This window comes from Medicago truncatula, chromosome 3, assembly GCF_003473485.1.
Source record: "Medicago truncatula cultivar Jemalong A17 chromosome 3, MtrunA17r5.0-ANR, whole genome shotgun sequence".
NCBI lineage: Eukaryota > Viridiplantae > Streptophyta > Magnoliopsida > Fabales > Fabaceae > Medicago > Medicago truncatula.
Genome location: NC_053044.1, coordinates 14122306 through 14140603, shown reverse-complemented (window position 1 = coordinate 14140603; position 18298 = coordinate 14122306). Strand labels below are relative to the sequence as shown.

Below are 18298 nucleotides of genomic sequence, written 5' to 3'. Positions count from 1 at the left end.
AATATTTTCTAAGTTTCTCGCATGTATTCATCTAGCAATCTTTGTTCTAAGAATTCATCATGTTTGTAACACTCTGGTTCTTGGTTCCAACCTCGTCAAAACCAGTAATAGAGCCTGTAGCCGAGCTCCATGCATATGTTGATAAATTTTTCTGCAACTCAGTTGCAGTAGACTCGTGGACAGCGTCATCATACGGGCTGTCAAGGTACTTCGATTTCTTCACTGCACGTCGACGCTCAGGGTATGTGCTATTAGAATAAAGCATATTATGCTTCTTTCTTTTCTTTGTCGTGACTGTTTGTACATTATCCAAGTCAATTATTTCATCTAGCATCACTGACTTTAGTGGAGTTGCACTATCAAATAATATTACATAAGAGTGTTTATTTTTGCAGATTTTAATTAATATTGTTATTGTGCAGAATATAATTAATCAATTCTAAAGTACAATTATCACATTGCTTGATTCGTACTCTATAACAACGTTTGAGTCATATTTTGTAGGCTTCTCCCCATCCGTCACATCTGGTACCAACAGAAGTGCAAGACTTTGATTGCATTCTTTCTTCGTTGAATCATTATCAAAAATCTCAGGGAACTTCAAGATTGTTTCCTGTGTCGCTGAAGCTGGATTCTCTGAATCATTTGTATTGAACCTGAAACCATTAAAAAACATTTTAGTTTTCAGACATCACATATCAAAACCATTGATAAACACTTTAAAAGTTATGGTTTAAGATGGATTTTTTAAACCATTAGTTTGTTATTATAGTTTTACACATCATAAATAAAAAACCATTAAAACACATCATATATAATCATTTTTTACCCTGCATTCGAAGCTTCAAAAAACTCTGGAAACTTCAAGATAGTGTCCTGTGTCAATGTCATTCCCACATTGCATGCTGCCTTAACTGAATCATCAATGATCTTCGCATCAATCTCAACTTCTTCATCATCAACATTTTCATCATTGCTTTTGGCATCATCATCTTTATTCAACCTGAAACCATTAATCCCTTGTTAGATAGTAGTTCTAATTTTTTCATTTATATTCTTCAGTAATAATTTGAGAAAATAAGAGTTATACATAATCTCAACTACTTTTTCATGCTTATATGCTTTTAGATCTGTTCCATCACTAAAAGAGCTCACATCATCAGTTTCAGGTACTTCCACCCCCTTCTGAGTACCTGAACTCTTATTCTCCTTAGTTTCAGCTTCCTTGGTTGTGCTTGGTTCTTCTGAAACTGCATCATTTTTTGCAGACTTTTCATTTTTCGCAGATTTTTCAGCTTCCTTGGTTGTGCTTGGTTCTTCTGAAACTGCATCATTTTTCGTAGACTTTTCAGTACTTGAAGTCTTATTCTCCTCAGTTTCAGGTTCATTCGATGTGTTTGTTTCTGCTGAAACTAGGTCATTTTTTTGCAGAAGTAGAAGCATTTGCCTCAGCTATTCTCCTCTGCAAGGTTTCTGCGGTTCTATTGTAGACCCGTATGCAACCCCTACAATAATTTAGATGCTCCTATGCCTGCAATCGGGTTATGTACATGTATTGTTAGGATTTTTGAAACCATACAAAGACAATATTATGGTGCAATTGTTTTATGTATTATGAAAGAAAATAATAGCATTCACTCATTCATAGGAGAATAGTCTTTCACTATTAACAATTGTTTTATATATACTACTAATTTGTATCAGTTTAAAACAAAAATGAAGAAAAACATTTAAACTAGCAAGTAAAATTATTTAACAATACTAATGGTTTTACTGTATAACATCTTAAAACCATTTAAGATAAATTAATGGTTTATACATTAACATTGCATGAATATCATTAATTTTCTCTCACCTTAGATAGTGGACATGTATCTGCATCAAAACACATTACAAGCAGACCATCATCGGTGCTCTGCAGTCTTTTGACCTCAACTGTCAATCCTTTATCCAGTCCCATAAGCTCATGCACCTTCTGAAGGTCTTGGTTTGCCGACTTGACATCCCAATCACGAAGCGATGGCTGCTTGTATTTTCCTGTAAGGAATGGGCTTCTCTTCCCCATTTTCTCCATATAATTAATCTGCAAAATAATTAGTATCATCATAATTAGCATCATCTTCTTCATCATGATCCTATAGTCTATGTATGCATGCAGTTCCAATGAAAACAATTATGTACATCGAATGGTTTTGTAAGACAACTGTCTGAAACCATTCCTTGTGCAAAATGGTTTCAGACATACAAACAGCCAACATAAAAATAGGAATATATATAATGGTTTGAAGCTAAAAATAGGAATATATTACCGCAGCCAACATACAAATACAAATATGGGAGAGAGAGAGAGAGAGAGAGAGAGAGAGAGAGAGAGAGAATGATTACCATTAGGAAGTGGAAGTCCGCTAATGGATTTGCCACTTTCGGATTTTGCAATCCGTCTTTCATATATTGGAGAACATGGGAGCACCAGTTATAAGATGAAGTCTCTTCTAATACTTGAGCATAATGTAGAGAAACTAAGTTGCTGTTAGTGGGGCACAAAATGTTGTGAATTATAAGACAAATTGCACCCTTTACCCATGCCTTTGGTTTCTCCATTATCTTCAGTCTTATCTCCAACTCTGTCGCCTTGACAAATGGAGAATAATCACCATCCAATCCTAACTCTACCCTGAGTCTCTTTATTGCTGCTTCTGAGCAAAGTTTAATGTTGATCTGCTCCCCCGCCATTGGGAGATGATACACTCTGTGCACATCTTCTTCTTTCAATGGGAGCACATCCGTCTTGCTCAGTCTTATCCACATATTCTCCTTTTCAAAGTGTCTGACAACCCATTCCACAAAGAATGTGTGGATTTTTGTCCATTTGCATATATGAACCATTCCTCCAAACCCACTCTCATTCAAAAGTTGAATTATCTGGTCTTTTCTTCTTTTTCCATCTATTGACTTCATTAGGTCATAGACCTTAGGTATGCTAAGCTTGTGCCTCAATCGTTAATCGACATCCAAGTTTTTCTTTCCAATTTTGTCATCAGAACTTGCTTCATCAGATTTGTTAACCTGGATAAAAAAAAACAATTACCAGCATCAAATGATTATTCTTGAGAGATTAACCAAAATTTATTAATAATACACTTGAGACATTAATCCAAAGAAAACAATTACCAACATCAAATGGTTTTGGTGTAAAACTTTCTGAAACCATTCCTTGTGCCAAATGGTTTCGGGCAGTATTAACAAATTTCAATTGTTTTTAATTTTACAGTATTAACAAACAAAGACATTGAAACACAGAATTAACAGTATCAAAATATGGCAGATGGTATTGTAGCATATGGCAGCTATAAAAAAAGTAAGAATATGTATACAAAAATACTCTTCTTTTCATCAAATTCTTCTCCAGCAGATTGTTGTTTGTTTTTATCCGACTTCTTTGCATTTTTGTCATATGAACTTCCTTCATCAGATTGTTGTTTCCTTTTCCCACGGTTTATCTGATCCGGCTTCTTTTCCATCTATTTACCATTCTTTTTTCCATTATCGTCATCAGGTGCTTGCTCCTGCTCTAATTGCATAAGTCCAATACTGAAGTTTGGAATTGGCCCTAGGTCGTTAGATTTGTTAACCTGGATCAAAGAAAACAATTACCAGCATAAGATGATTATACTATAGTTGAGACATTAATCCAAAGAAAACAATTACCAGCACCAAATGGTTTTAGTGTACAACACATAGAAACCATTTCCACAGAAAAATGGTTTTGGTATTATTTTATTAAAAAAAAACAAATACAATATATAATGATTTTGGAGTACAACTCACCAAAACCATCTCCACAGCACAATGGTTTTGATATTAGTTGTTCTTGTATTTTAAAATTTAGGCTGAAAGTTTTAAGGGATGAGATTTATGTGAAATATTCATCTGTGAATGAAGATGTAAATGAAGATGTAATGAGCTTAAGTGAAGATTCCATATGTAATGAATTTTGATAACTTAGATTCTAAATCAAACAAAGAAATTGTTAAAAACAGTTCCAAAGCAAATCAACATTTTGAAACCATTTCCACATCAAAATGGTTTCAGAGTAAAACTTGTGAAAACCATTTACACATCATATTGGTTTTCAGAGTAAAATGGTTTTCTATATGATTTTTAAACAAAACATACTATAATAAGAAACAAGTCAAGAGTATGAAACCATTTCCAGAAATTAAACAAATCAACACTATAAATCAACACTATGAAACCATTTCCAGAAATTAAACCAATTCGAAATTAAACTGTGAATTTAGGGTTACATATGCAATTACTTTCCATAAACAATTTCCAACTAACAGATGAAATTAAACTGATTGTAATTACTTGAAAGCACAAGATAAGTTCAAAACTGTTTTGTTTTCATCTTTTCCAAATGTTTTGCGGCGATGATGATGAATGAATGCGGTTATGGTGAATGCGATTTCCGATTATGGAAGTTTGTTTCCGACGTGATTTGTAGTGGTGGAAGTTTGCGACGTGATTGTTAACGTTTCCGACGTGGTTTGCTTCCGGTGGTGAATGTCGTTTCCGACGTGAATGCGGTTATGGTGAATGTGGTTTCTGAACGGTTTCCGGTGGTGGAAGTTTGTTTCCGATGTGGTTTGCGGTGGTGGAAGTTTGGTTTCCGGTTTGCCTCAATCGTTTCCAACGTGAATGATGCGTGTTGTTTTGTCTTGTTTGCTTGCATGGTGAAGCAATTCCTTTGGGGTGTAGGAAGCAATGCAATTCTATTGGGCTAGGTGCATAATGGGCTGGACTAATGCAGGCTTATGCATGGTGCATAAGTTATGGCTTATGCATGATAACCACACCCGTGTCGAAATAGCGAGGGTCTCCCTTTGTGGTTGCCTCAGCGGCGGATAACAAATAAATAAAAATATTAATGATTATGTATGTCTTAGTGGCGGATTAAATAAACTATATTCGCCTTAGTGGCGGTTAAATAATTATGTGTGCCTTAGTGGCGGATTAAATAAATTATGTTTGCATGTGTGACGGTTAAATAAATTATGTTTGCTTGTATGGCGGTTAAATAAATTACGTTTGTCTATGTGGCGGTTAAATAAATTATGTTTGCCTATGTTTGGCGGTTAAATATTTTTGCGTCTTAATTGCGGGTTATATCTGGATCGCTTAACTTTTAGTAGCATGCATAACATTGCTTAAGAACTATAATAAGAATAATGAAAGGATGATGATTTTTGAGTATTTCGTTCTTTTTAGTCGCTTATGTCTTGTATGATTTATTTTATAATATTGTGCCATATGTTTGGTCTTATTTGTATGGATTGTGGTTTTAGGAAGCTGACCCCTTACACCAACATTTTAGGTACCAAAAAGAGATGATGTTTGCTTTGGTGTTTTGCTTGGAGCGCGTACGGGGATGAAATTGGATTTTGATTGAATTATAATTATAAAAATAATTTGAAGGATATTAATTTTAAGAATTTTTGTACAGGTTGTTGTTAAGAATTTATTATTGATAATTGAAACAAAAATAGTAGCGCTGTCTCCAAAATGAAAAAAATTAAATTAGACGTAATGTCTTGGATCAAAATACGGGGCATTACAAATTTGTCTCTTGATGTCCTTTGATGAGTAACATAATATTTGAACCTATTTGGTTTTAAATTCGGTAAACTGAAAGTAATGGGATGATCCTTATCACAAAAATGAGATTTTAGCTTATATGGTTACTAGTTTGATAAATATGAAGGTTGATTAAGTCCCTCGATCTCCCTTGATGCGAAACATGATATGTGATTCTATTTAGTTTCATATTCGGTAAGAAAGTATTGGAATGAACCTTGTCTCTTTAAGCCTATTTTGATTTAAATTCGGTAAAATGAAAGTCTTGAAATGACCCTTGTCATGAAAAATGAGATTGTAGTCTATATGGTTAAAAGTTTGATAAATATGAAGGTTGAATTTGTCCTTTGATGCGTGATGAGTAAAACCGCAAGTGCACGGTTCTACCGAAGTAGTAAAAAGAGAGTATCGTTCCAATAGGGAGTTGTTCAATTCAATTAACTTAGTTGATGATTAAAAAGGGTTTTAGTTGCAAAGAGAGCCTTGAGATTATTGGTCCATCATGGTGACAAACCCTTCACAAACCAAACCTTTAAACCTAAAACCTTATGTTAGACCTAATTTCTAAAGACAAATTTCTCTTTAGCCTATCACATCTTCTTTCGGTCTCCGTGAGTGTGTTCTTCTAGCACCCACGCCTATTTTCATGGTTGATTGCTAATAGAATCCTATTTTCATGTTTCGCAATCCTTGTCTAAATTCACTTGTTCCAAGTTGTGCTTGAGCATTAGAAGTCTCTTGATTTTGTTCTTGAGCATAGGAAGTCTCTTGCAGTTGTGTTTGAGCATTTGAAGTCTCTTGTTAAGTTTAGCAGTGAGGAATTGTAATCAGATATTACCTTTTAGTGAAATCTCCTTGGAAGTGCAAGAGGGACAAGATGACTACCGGTTTGTGGAAGGAACCTGTTCAAATTGTTTTGAACATCACTTCAAAAGTAGAACTCTATCTGCTTCTGATCAGTGTTTTCAGCTTAGGAAAGAAAGAAGAAAAAGCCAACACAATTCAACCCCCCCTCCCTCTTTTGTGTTTTTCTCACCTTCACTCTAGTACCCCTACCCCAAACTTAATTTGTTGCAAATTCCAATAGCAACCCCAAACTATTATTTAGCAACATTCTAGCCTAACTCAGAAAAACAATATGAGATAAATCCTAAAAGTCTTTAAGCTTGTAATGTAGTTTGTCACCGAACAAAAAGATCTAAACCTATCGGCTCAATTTGGCTAAAAAGAGGATAACATTTCAAATATAAACAGGGTAGGCTTCAAAAAGGCTCACATGACCAATCACTTTTGCCTCAATGTGCTAATGACAAAGATCAATCGACAGTAGAGAAAAATTGCAAGTTATAGAAATGTAAATGCATGGAACACTCTATATAAGTAAATTGGAAAAATAAAATTTGGCCATGAACCTTACAGTTATCATATCTGGGAGTTATGACTACCTATCTTTAACTGCCGTACACTTCGCCTTTGAAATCACAAGTCACTCCTCCTTTTGAACTTTTGGAATACCACTTGAACAAACATTTGTTACTAAACTGAAAAGAGTCAATAAAACAAGATAATTCATCAGTAATAAACAAGTTCAAGAACAATTACATAAACGGCGGGTACAACTGAGTTAAACTTCATCAAAGCAAATAAAATTGTTCAAAAATAAAATTAAAAGTACATAATAAAAGAAAGAAAGATTTAACCTTTCATATGAAGAAAATATAAAGAAAGATATACAATTATCTCTCTGCTAGATCCTAATTTTTTGGATTTGAATTTAAGATTTGATGTAATTGGAGATCCAATTTGATCTTTGGAAAAATAAAACCAATTCTCAGTCTTGAAAAAATATAAAACAACATAGAACTTAATTCCTACTAGAACTATTGTCATAAAATTGATTTTTTTATGAAGACAATGTTTCAATCAATCATCCATTATTATTTTTATTTCTTCATTTGCATTCAGAAGACCAATTTTTTGTTGGTCTTAAAATCATCCATTCAAACTTTATTTAACATACCGATGTTTGTAAAGTAGACTGAAACAAATACTTTCTTTAGCTCACAACCAAACTCTAGATTACCAAAGTCTCTAGTACATCGGAGGTTTAAGACCAAAGAAGAAGACAACCCATACGACGTAATTTCGTGGTTAAGGGATTGAAGTTCACTAACCATATAACGGATTATTCTACAATCATACATATTGATACATCAACCTAGGTAAAATATATATCATTGAATCGACTTTAAAAACAAAATGGTTTCTTCTTTAGAGAATATGCAGTTCTTGTACATGTGTGTATTAATCAATTCATTGCATTCTGATTCAATAAACTGAATATGTGTCTAAACATCAATCTCTTGAGCAACCAAGTTTGAATTTGCGAATGGTCATTCTTCCATTTAATGCAAGAGCAAGCACATTGTATTCCTCAACGTACCACAGTTCGGACACCACTGCCTGGATATGTTTGGAGAAAACTCAGCAAGTAAAATAAATGTTAGGTATGCTTATAAAAAAGTATGTAGACAGCAAAACATCATTAAAAGGGTAAATTTCAGACAGATATTCAATCATATTTGAAATGTTGATCACACGCTCACTCTAACACACTCTATTGCTAACACTCCTCTTTTGCCACATATATTTGTGATGATATTTTAAAACTATCATATGTTTGAATGTCGGTAAATTTTTGAACGCTACCAGTGAATAATTATTTCAGTTTATTACTAAAAGGAAAAATGTAGATATACTAGAAAATTTGTTGCTTAAAATTAAGAAATTCTGAAATGAACTCGAAAGGTGAAATTCCTCCATGGGATTAGTTCTTTAGGATACATAAATTTAGAATATACCATCAATTCAGTTCTTTAAGTGTCACTTTCTCTTCAATTTAGTCCAGAAAGTATATAAAAATAATAAGTAATCCTTAAAAGTATGAAATATGTCAATTTAATTCCCAAAATATATGAAAATCTGTCATGTTAGTCTCAAACATCTAAACAGCGTTGACTAAATTGACAGATTTTATATGCTTTAGCAACTATTTATTATATATAAATTTATTAATTGATGGTTTATACCATAAATTTAACCCTACATATTTTGTCCATTAAATTGGTGTTTCACTAAAAAAACCTAAATGAAAAAGGCTCTTTCCTATAATATTTAAACTACTCAAGTCTTCAACTACAATTTTGATTCTGCCATCTATAAAACAAACAAATAAATAACCACAAACCTCGAATCCTTGGAACTGACTATTAAGTTGATTCACTAACTCATGGAAAAATTGGAGTTCATTTGATGTTTTAAGCAGTTCCTGCGTATCACAAGAAACAAAAGTGTAACCAATACGACAAAGGAGAAATTTGATTATATATGATACAACTACCTATGTACCGAGCATTTGGAACAGAGACCATTCTAAATTCGATTATCACAAAGACAACCAACATGTGAACACTACCTATTTCAAAGTTGCAATGTTGAACTTATTCGTGAATGTTTGGATTAAATCTTGCAAACTACTGTCTAAGTGAACTTCATTTCGTAAAATGAGTTTAAAAAAAAAACCATTTTGTCTAATTTTTTGCAAAAACCAAATGACACTTTGCCAAATTAAAGATAACCTTCTGGTCTTAGCATGGATAAGATAATCCAAAGTCTAATATATTCAAAAACAAACAATAATCCCAAATTTGAACACCCTGATTAATAAATTAAAACCCAGAGTAAGAATTAAAAAATAATCCAATTTACATCATTGTAGGTAATGGACAATCATGCCAATGTCCATGTTAGGATCAAATGCAATTCTAATATGAGTGATGATGCTAACTCTAACAACAAATTCCAAGAAATAATGTTAAATTAATAGTACCGTAAACGATGTTCTTGGTGGACCCAAAAGCCTTGCGAATGTAGTGTGAAGAATTGCAGCATCATACTGCAGATGAAACAATGACAGATTAACAAGCATCACAATGCAATGCAATTTTAGTATATAAAATCACCTAATAACTTTAGAAAAATATAGCACATCTAAAATTTACGAGGTTTCCCAATTTTCTAATTGCATCTCGAAATTCACAGTGTAGTCCTGCTTCGAGCCATAGTATAAGAGATTCATCTTTGTTGCAGTGACATTACAATAAAATTGGGTAACTTACAAGTTGCTTCTCTGGTGCACGTGGGAGCGCATTCTTCAACCTAGAACGAATGGTTATGGGATCACTACCCGAGATTACCTACAAAATAAACATAAAATCATTATTCTAGGCTTGCCGGTGCTTTCTGAAATCCTAACACTGGTGGCACAAGTAAAAATAATGTCTTAGTTATATAGTTTTTATTTTATTTTAGTTTGGTCACGGGCTTAAAAAAATTATAAATTGATTCCTCGACTAATGTCAAGGTTGAAAGTTTCAACACTGTCTACGCTTTGAATAACAAAGAAATCCACGACAAAGAAAAAAGGTTTCATTTTAAGGCATGAACAACAGCGAATTTTTGGTACTTCCCTCTAACTGAAATGATAATAATGCTGAAAAATTTCTAGAATCAGTAAACCAAAACATACTGAAAGAATCATACAAGTAAAAAGAATACAGATTTCTTAAACTTTTGTTACCAAATAGAAGAAATTAGGAAACAAAGCAACTTAAGGCCAACAGTTAAAAAGGAGGATTTCATAGCTCAATTGGTTTGAGCTAAGTCAGCTAACGGGTTGAAGAAGTTGGGGGAATTAATAGACCGAGGTTCAAACCCTGGTGAAGGAGAAAATAGTAATGTAAAAACTAATTCACTAGGATTTGCAGATCAAAAGAAAACAGATAAATAATTTATGTCAATCACCGATTCACCATTCTAAATCATTTGACAGGACACGGTAATTTTGTTGGGTATGAGAGATAGAAAGAAAAGGTGATGGGGAGGCATGTGCGAAAATCAATCCATAATATATGTTTGAAGGACAAGGAGATGAATCATTTAGATTATGAGGGAAAGTAAAACCTGCCAGCAACCAAGGAGCACCCCTGTTGAAGTTAAAACCACTCTATCCAAAACAATTTTCAAAGGGCATAGCTTTGAAGCAACAGTTTCCACAGAAGATGCTTCAGCTTCTACCTGAAAAAACAATGATTCTCATGAGTTATTACTTGAGCAAACTGCCAATATGAATTGAGGCCATCGATACTTGAGGTATACCTCTACTTTGGTGGCACTTACAGGTACAATATGGTGGGAGGCATGGAACATGCTAAAATGGTACATACTCGAGTTCTGAAACCAGATTGCTAATTGACACACATGTAAGGAAGTGAATAAAAAAAATTAAAAAGATAAAGAAAAGATTGAAGCGAAATGGGAAATTTTCAAAGATAAATAATGAATTTTGTTATCATTGTGACTGTATAGGTAGATGAATCCAACTATGACTTACCTTTATCAAAGTATGGAGCGAAAATATTTTTAACAGCCTCCCTGTATCATGGAAACCATGCATCTCATAAGTGAATATTGAATAAGTAATATAAAGCAATAATATATCATATTAAAGAGGTACGCCAGCAAAGAAGGATACATGAATGAATCCGTAATATAAGGCAATAACATATAATATTAAAGAGGTACAACAGCAAAGAAGGATACATGAAAGTAGAGATATAATAATGATATTATAATTTACAAACATGGTGTGATATGCCCCATGTACCAGGAAACAAAATGAAAATAGGTATAATCAAATGTCATCCCCTTGTAACTTTTTGTCTAAATCAATTTTAAAGTGGCTACCCTGTAAAATATAATAATTTACTCTCATCAAGTTTCAAAATGAATACATTATATCCCTTTAAATCTCTGAAAACACTGCAGGTGAAGCATTTTTCACCCTAAAATAACCTTATTCGTCAAGATGCATTGAGTTTTCTCGTTTAAGCATGCTAGACTAGTAAAAGAAATTGTTTGTTCTGCGATGAATTTGAAGAGAGAAAAAAAGTAGGAGACACACTACATCTCCTGGTCCATGAACATGAGAAAACAGAAAAGGCAATGTGCTCGTTTGAAGTACTTTTGGGAAAGAAAATGATTGCAGGCATGGAAGATAACCTCGGATTCAGTTTTAACTAAAGTATTTGTGGCTATTGATTCTAAAACTTAAAGGATGTTCAAAGGAAAAAAAATCTTTGACAAGAAAGGGGTAAAATGTACAACTTTACCAAAAGAAATAAGCCATACCTAACTTCATTAAATAACTCATGCTAAATGTAAATTATTCAAAACCCTCGTGTATATGGTCAAAATACAGGAATCATATCAAAATCATCATGTCTCTATATACACCACAAAGAAAGGAAAATAAAAACTAACCCAAGTGATATTCGAACTGAATCAAAGGATGAAAATATAATCTGTGTGGAACCTTCTTAAAATGAAACAATTTCTGTGTGGTTTCCTTGGGTGTGATGGTGTCATTTTCAATGGAGATGTCGGCCACTACTGAATGTGACAGGACCAAATTTTCTTAGCCTTTTCCGTTTGTGGATTGATCACACACTCTGATGGAGGGAAGGCTTTGTATCTGATCTTTTCGTAATGGTAAGAGTATGTCATGTGCTTCTTTCTAAAATTCTCCATTTTGATCTTCGTGCTGGTGTAACACCAGAAGGAATGACTTCAGAATTTTGTACTTTCCACTAGTGAGAGTCTTTGCTGTATTTGGTGTCACAGTTGGCTACACGCTTAATCGAACCGACTGCACAATCATGTAGGACAAGGTTTGAGAATTTGGCGATGTACGGTGCATACTTGTAACTTTGTACTTTCCACCATTGGTAGCCCAATCTGATGCATCCCATATCGTGGCATATAGAGTCATAGGCTTAGAGGGAAAATCTCCTCCTACATATTTTGTTAGCTTAATTTCTCTATTAAGAATGTTATCTACATAAAATATGATATGAGAATTTGTCGAGACAATATTGTATTGATGGAAATCCTCTCCAAGATCAGACCAAAGACCATATTTTTCCTCTCTGCCAATGTTGGTGCTTCCATTGCCATAAACATTGGTTTGAATCCTCCAGTTTTTGCCTCTTAAGTTTTCAAAGAACTCAGTCTATTTCACCATGGTTCTTCTCATACATGTCGTCATTTGAAAAATAAAAGGCAAACAACTCCAGCAGTGTACCCTGTAACTAAATCAAAGCACTAAAATACCCATGAAGGTAAATATCAGACACAAATCAAGTACATGTTATTTCATCTAATGAAAGATGCATCGATTTGTCATCCCTATGAAAAAATAAGTTACACACCCTTGTACGGGGATATCATAAGGGGATATTGTAATAATCCCAAGTTGAATTCGAAAACATTATCAAAAATATTATTTAATAATTTAGAAATGATAATAGAAGTTATATAAATTTTAAATAAACATACGTATATGCAATATAATTAAAATTAAGATACAAATATGCAATAAAATTAAAATAAACATACAAATGAAATTATCCAAATCCATCATATTAAACTTAAATCATTCAAATCCATCACCCATAATTAAAATTATTCATATCCAACTATTATTATAGACAGACAATTAATTAAAATGCAAGAATATAAAATCATGTCTCATTCACTAGCATCCTCATGCATATCATCATCAACATCCTCTTGGAAAAAAGATTCATCATATAGTGAAGGAGCATTCCAAGTTGGTGATTGTGCTTGGGAGTGTGCCACATCAGTCCAGCTTGGTGAAGGAGCATTCCAAGCAGGTGATTGTGCAAGGGAGTGTGCCGTCCAGCCAGTAGCACATGTTGAGGGACCATTCCAAGCTAGTGATTGTGTAGGGCGGTGAGTTAGAGCAGCTCAGCCAGTAGCACTTGGTGAGGGAGCATTCTAAGCCGTTGAGCTTGTTGGGAAGTGTGCCAGAGCAGCCCAACCAATAGCACTTGGCAAGGAAAATTCCAAGCTGGTGATTGTGTTGGGGAGTGTGTCGGAGCAATCTAGCTAGTAGCACTTGGTGAGGGATTATTCCAAGCAGTGATTGTGCTAAGGAATATGCTGGAGCAGTCCAGTCAATAGTACTTGGTGAAGGAGCATTCCAAGACAGTGATTGTGCTATGGAGTGTGTCGAACCAGTCAAACAGTAGCACTGTAATCAACAGATAACTGGTAGGACTGCTGCAGAACACTCATCAACACAATCACTGGCTTGAAATTATCCTTCACCAAGGTGGACTGCTGCGGCGCACTCCCAAGCACAACCACCAGCTTGGAATGCTCCTTCAACATATGATGAATCTTTTTTCAAAGAGGATGCTGATGATGATATGCATGAGGATGCTAGTGAATGAGACATGATTTTATATTCTTGCATTTTAATTGATTGGCTGTCCTTGTTCAAAAAAAAAAAATTAATTGGCTGTCTATAATAATAGTTGGATATGAATAATTTTAATTATATGGATGACGGATTTGAATAATTTAACTTTAATATAATGAATTTTTTATAATTCTATCGCATATTTGTGAGTATATTATTAGTTATATTGCATATTTGTATGTTTATTTAAAATTTATAACTTCTATTATCATTTCTAAATTATAAAATTTTATTTTTAACAATATTTTCGAATTCAGCAAGACCCTTGTTTGGGGAAAATAAACTCTTTGTTCATAACGATGGTAAATCGGTTTATAACAGGTTCTGGATTTGTGTCTCTTGATCACCTTGATGGATATTATAGTGCTTCCATTAAGTTACCTGCTAATTACACTGTTGGAGTTAGGGTTGCCTTTTTTTGTTAAATGGCGACATATAAGAGAAGAACCATTATGAATAGACTTTGAGTTCTTGGGAAACAAAAGAGGCAAAAACTAGAGGATTCAGATCAATGATTATGGCAATAGAAGCACCAACATTGGCAGAGAGGAAATATATGGTCTCTAGTCTGATCCTGTAGAGGATTTCCTCAATACAATAGTCTCTGGACAAATTTTCATATCATATTTTATGTAGATAACATTCCCATTAGAGAACTTAAGCGAACAAAATCTATGGGAGGTGATTTCCCCTAAAAGCCTATGACTCTATATTCCCCTAAAATCTATGGGAAAACAACACCATCACAGCAGAGGAAACCACGCTAGTTCATTTCAAGTAGGTTCCACACAAAGATTATTTTCATCCTTTGATTCAGTTCGATTACCACCTGGGTCAATTTTTCTTCTCCTTTCTTTGTGATGTATATAGAGAGGGGCACCAAATACAAGCCACTTGGATCACGCCCTAGATATCCAGTTTTGGGTGTGAGGGTTGTGTGTTGAGATCCCTAATTGGATTATATATGACCTGAATATGTGTGTTTATAAGTATGAGGCATCACTCGCCTTATAAGCCCGATTTAGGGCGGTTGAGTTAGTCCCAACCGAAATTCTAATAACAATGCAACTTAATTTTATTGAAGGAAAAGGAAATATTTAAATGAGTATATAAATATGAACATCCAATTCAAAACCATAACCGGATTCAAAAACTTAGGGTTGTTTATTGCGGATACATTTTTTGTTTTCATTCTTGGAATATGCTTTTATTTTTGCTATTAAGATGAGAGACTTTTGAAGTGAATCATTATGATGGAGAGAAGATCAAATGTTAGTTAGGGATAATGCATTTCCTGAAATAATGAAAATAGTTTTGTTGTCATTTTGTTTCCGGAAATGCAAGAGAATTGTTCATTTCAAGAGTCTCTTTTATCCTTATTAACTAGTGAAACTAACATAAATTCTAGGAAATGAAAATGGGAAATGTTTTCGCAAATTAAATGACCCTTAAATCTTTATTTAACCATACATGCATCAAATAATCAATGATAAAAATCCAGGAAATAATTCATTAACTTACGCAATGGGGAAAGAGAATTCAGTACTCAAATACAACACATTAGCTCGAATTGGAGGACTTGCAGGCTGCATATAGAAAAATTATCATTAGCTGCTACCAAAACAACCCGATGAAACAAAAACTGCTCAAAATATTATATGTCACCTTCAATACAGGTGTTACAGATCCATCTTTCAAGGTAAAGATGTCTGAAATCGAAAGTGACTGAGAGGTTTCACCATGTTTCAGAAAAGCAGCTCCATGCTCATCGAGATCCCTTGCCATCTTATCATATAATTTGGATCTTCTCTCCGTATTTAAATTTAGCGAATCTGAGATAAACCCTTTTTATTTTAGTACCAAATCTGCGTATATCTCAGCCCAAAATCAAATTTTTAATAATACCCACATCAAAGCAAACATCTTTACCTTTATTTTAACCAGAAGAAAACATTTTACTTATTATTATTACATTCGGCCAAAACAAAACCACTATAAAGCCTTGTAGTATGACACCTCTGATTAGAGAGGTGTCCGGTGTCTGATACCGAGATGACACAGATGACACATACGCATGTAATTACATTCAATTAACTCATTTTTTTGAATTATCACTGGTGCCAACTGTCACTATCGTGTGTCCGGTGTCTGTGTCGATGCTTTATAGCTCTAAAGACTCCAATTTGTTTGGAGAAAATAAAAAAAACTGAGAATTAACTTGTTTCTAAAGCGAAGAAACAAAATCTAAATCTAGATACTAACATTAATTTTTACAAATTCCAAAACAAACTAACCTTAAAACACGCACATTCAAAGGAAGAGACAAAACAAGGATTTAAAATTGAATGGTAAGATTGAGAGAAAAAAGAGAAATTAATTACCCGAAGAAGGTGATGGTAGGGTGTTTGAGGAATTACGAAGGGCCATTTGGAACAAAATGAAGAAGCATAAGGCAGAGATAAGCCAAATCAACGCTACCTTTTTGGAATGACTCGAACAGATGAATGTTCCAGTTCTACCCGTCATAGTCACGTAGTGAACAAGTGATTCAGATGCAAAATTTAGCCCGTGTTATAGTTCATGGGGTTTTATAAATTGAGACATAACTAATTCTTACCAGCGAAATGATAACCATTTTTGACAACTTTTGTGACAACCTTCTTTCCATACTCACCTTATGTGTTTTATTTCCTCTCTGTTGTTTTGGTTTTTGTGTCAATATTTCATTTTCTTTGTAAAATTTTGATTGTCTTAAAAATTGTTACATAATTGATTGTTCAAATAACACAACTCGTCTTAGTATAAGGTGAACATTGTCTTTTTACAAACTCAACCCACGCCAGCACTATTGGTTGAAAATTGTTTTTCTCACATACAAAGTTTCTTCAAAATACCACTGGGAGTAGTTAATTACCATTGCAAAAATATTCGACGGTAGTTAACTACCGTTCGCTTATTTTCCAGCGGTAGTTAACTATCGTTTGAGCCAGTTGTAATTTTTTTTTTTAACAAGGTAAAGTGAATTATATTAACAAAACCACAACAATCCCTTCAACACAAGGCGTGCAAAGCGACTACTAAAAATACAAGTTGTCCAATGAGTAACAACAAAACAGTGTTAGCCAGTCGTAGTTAAATGTAGTTGGGGTCTAATTTGTGTCGATTTTGATCCACCGACAAGCAATGGCTGCAGCTTTGCTTCTCATTTCGTTTCTTTTCTTCCTTTAAACTCAACATACAAAATTTTCTCGGACGGATCTAAACACGATTCAATTTATTTACTGTTCCATCATTTGAACTATCTATTTTAGGGACTTTATTAATCTTACAGTTAATATAATAAAAAACGCGTTATCTTATTTAATAATAAAAGTCATGATACATAACATAAATTTAACATAAAAATATTGGTCTCTAGAGCTTACACCAACACTCATTAATGTTGTTGTTAAAGTCTTCCCTAAGTCTATTGATTTACTGTGTTGGTTTTATATATTCAAAAATATGAGAGCAAGATTCAAGACTTATTAAAAAGTCAAATATAAGAATGCCAAAGTAGTTAATGTCAAAGGGGAAGATTTCCAGAAGGTAGAGGGCAATGAGGAGGATGGTAAAGATAATGATGTCAAAGAGGTGAAGCCCATTGAGTTAGTTAACAATGGTGCAAGCATAACAACCTCATTTCACTATGTTTATAAACACAATGGTGCAAGCATAACAACATCATTTCACTTGGTAAAAACTGTAACGCTCCTATTTCTATTAAAGCAATTAAACATGCGAATAATACATTTATTCAAGAAATAGAGATTACGTCTTATTCAAAATTCAAAAACCGATAGACATGTATATAAACCTCAACAGTTACAGCGGAATATAAATCAGAGTGATCAAATATATACATGCCATGAGCAAATAAATCATATCCCAAAGATAAATCTCAAAACCCAAACATACGGGTAGTCATCAACAAAATAATAATCCAAAGAAAAATATAAACAACCTAATCTAGACCGACACGACAAGCCTAGATCAAAGCCGACACGACACCGATATCGGAGGAAGCTCCCGATATCCCAAGCAAAGACTCACCGAGACTACTCCTGCACAACGTCTACTCACCCATACAGGCAAGTAGGCGGTTAAAACCACTGGGGGTAAGCATTACATTATCATAATCCAGATAATAATTAAATCAAATAATATCATGTACTTGAATAATATTAGTCATGCATAAATACTTACATCACAACTCGA

The 18298-nt window shown here is 33.8% G+C and overlaps 2 protein-coding genes across 4 annotated transcripts; both read right to left on the bottom strand.

Moving 5' to 3' along the window:
• Positions 1-509: 509 nt before the first annotated feature.
• Positions 510-2355, bottom strand: LOC120579662 (uncharacterized). Its single transcript, XM_039832298.1, has 3 exons — positions 1856-2355; positions 1091-1531; positions 510-1003 (listed from the first exon to the last, which is right to left on the bottom strand). Exons 2-3 carry the CDS (start codon positions 1441-1443, stop codon positions 826-828), a joined length of 531 nt encoding a protein of 176 aa, XP_039688232.1. The 5' UTR covers positions 1444-1531; positions 1856-2355; the 3' UTR covers positions 510-825.
• A 5316-nt stretch (positions 2356-7671) lies between these two features.
• Positions 7672-16621, bottom strand: LOC25479881 (uncharacterized). 3 transcript variants are annotated; one of them, XM_039832291.1, is made up of 10 exons: positions 16423-16620; positions 15707-15873; positions 15563-15627; positions 11090-11130; positions 10855-10943; positions 10660-10773; positions 9816-9893; positions 9527-9592; positions 8885-8965; positions 7672-8100 (listed from the first exon to the last, which is right to left on the bottom strand). In XM_039832291.1, the coding sequence occupies exons 1-10, from the start codon at positions 16565-16567 to the stop codon at positions 7993-7995; spliced, it is 954 nt and encodes a 317-aa protein (XP_039688225.1). In that variant the 5' UTR covers positions 16568-16620; the 3' UTR covers positions 7672-7992. The 3 variants fall into 3 exon arrangements, with proteins under 3 accessions (XP_039688225.1, XP_039688226.1, XP_039688224.1); XM_039832292.1 differs by having other exon boundaries at positions 7672-8965; positions 10876-10943; positions 16423-16621; XM_039832290.1 differs by having other exon boundaries at positions 7672-8965.
• Positions 16622-18298: the final 1677 nt, after the last annotated feature.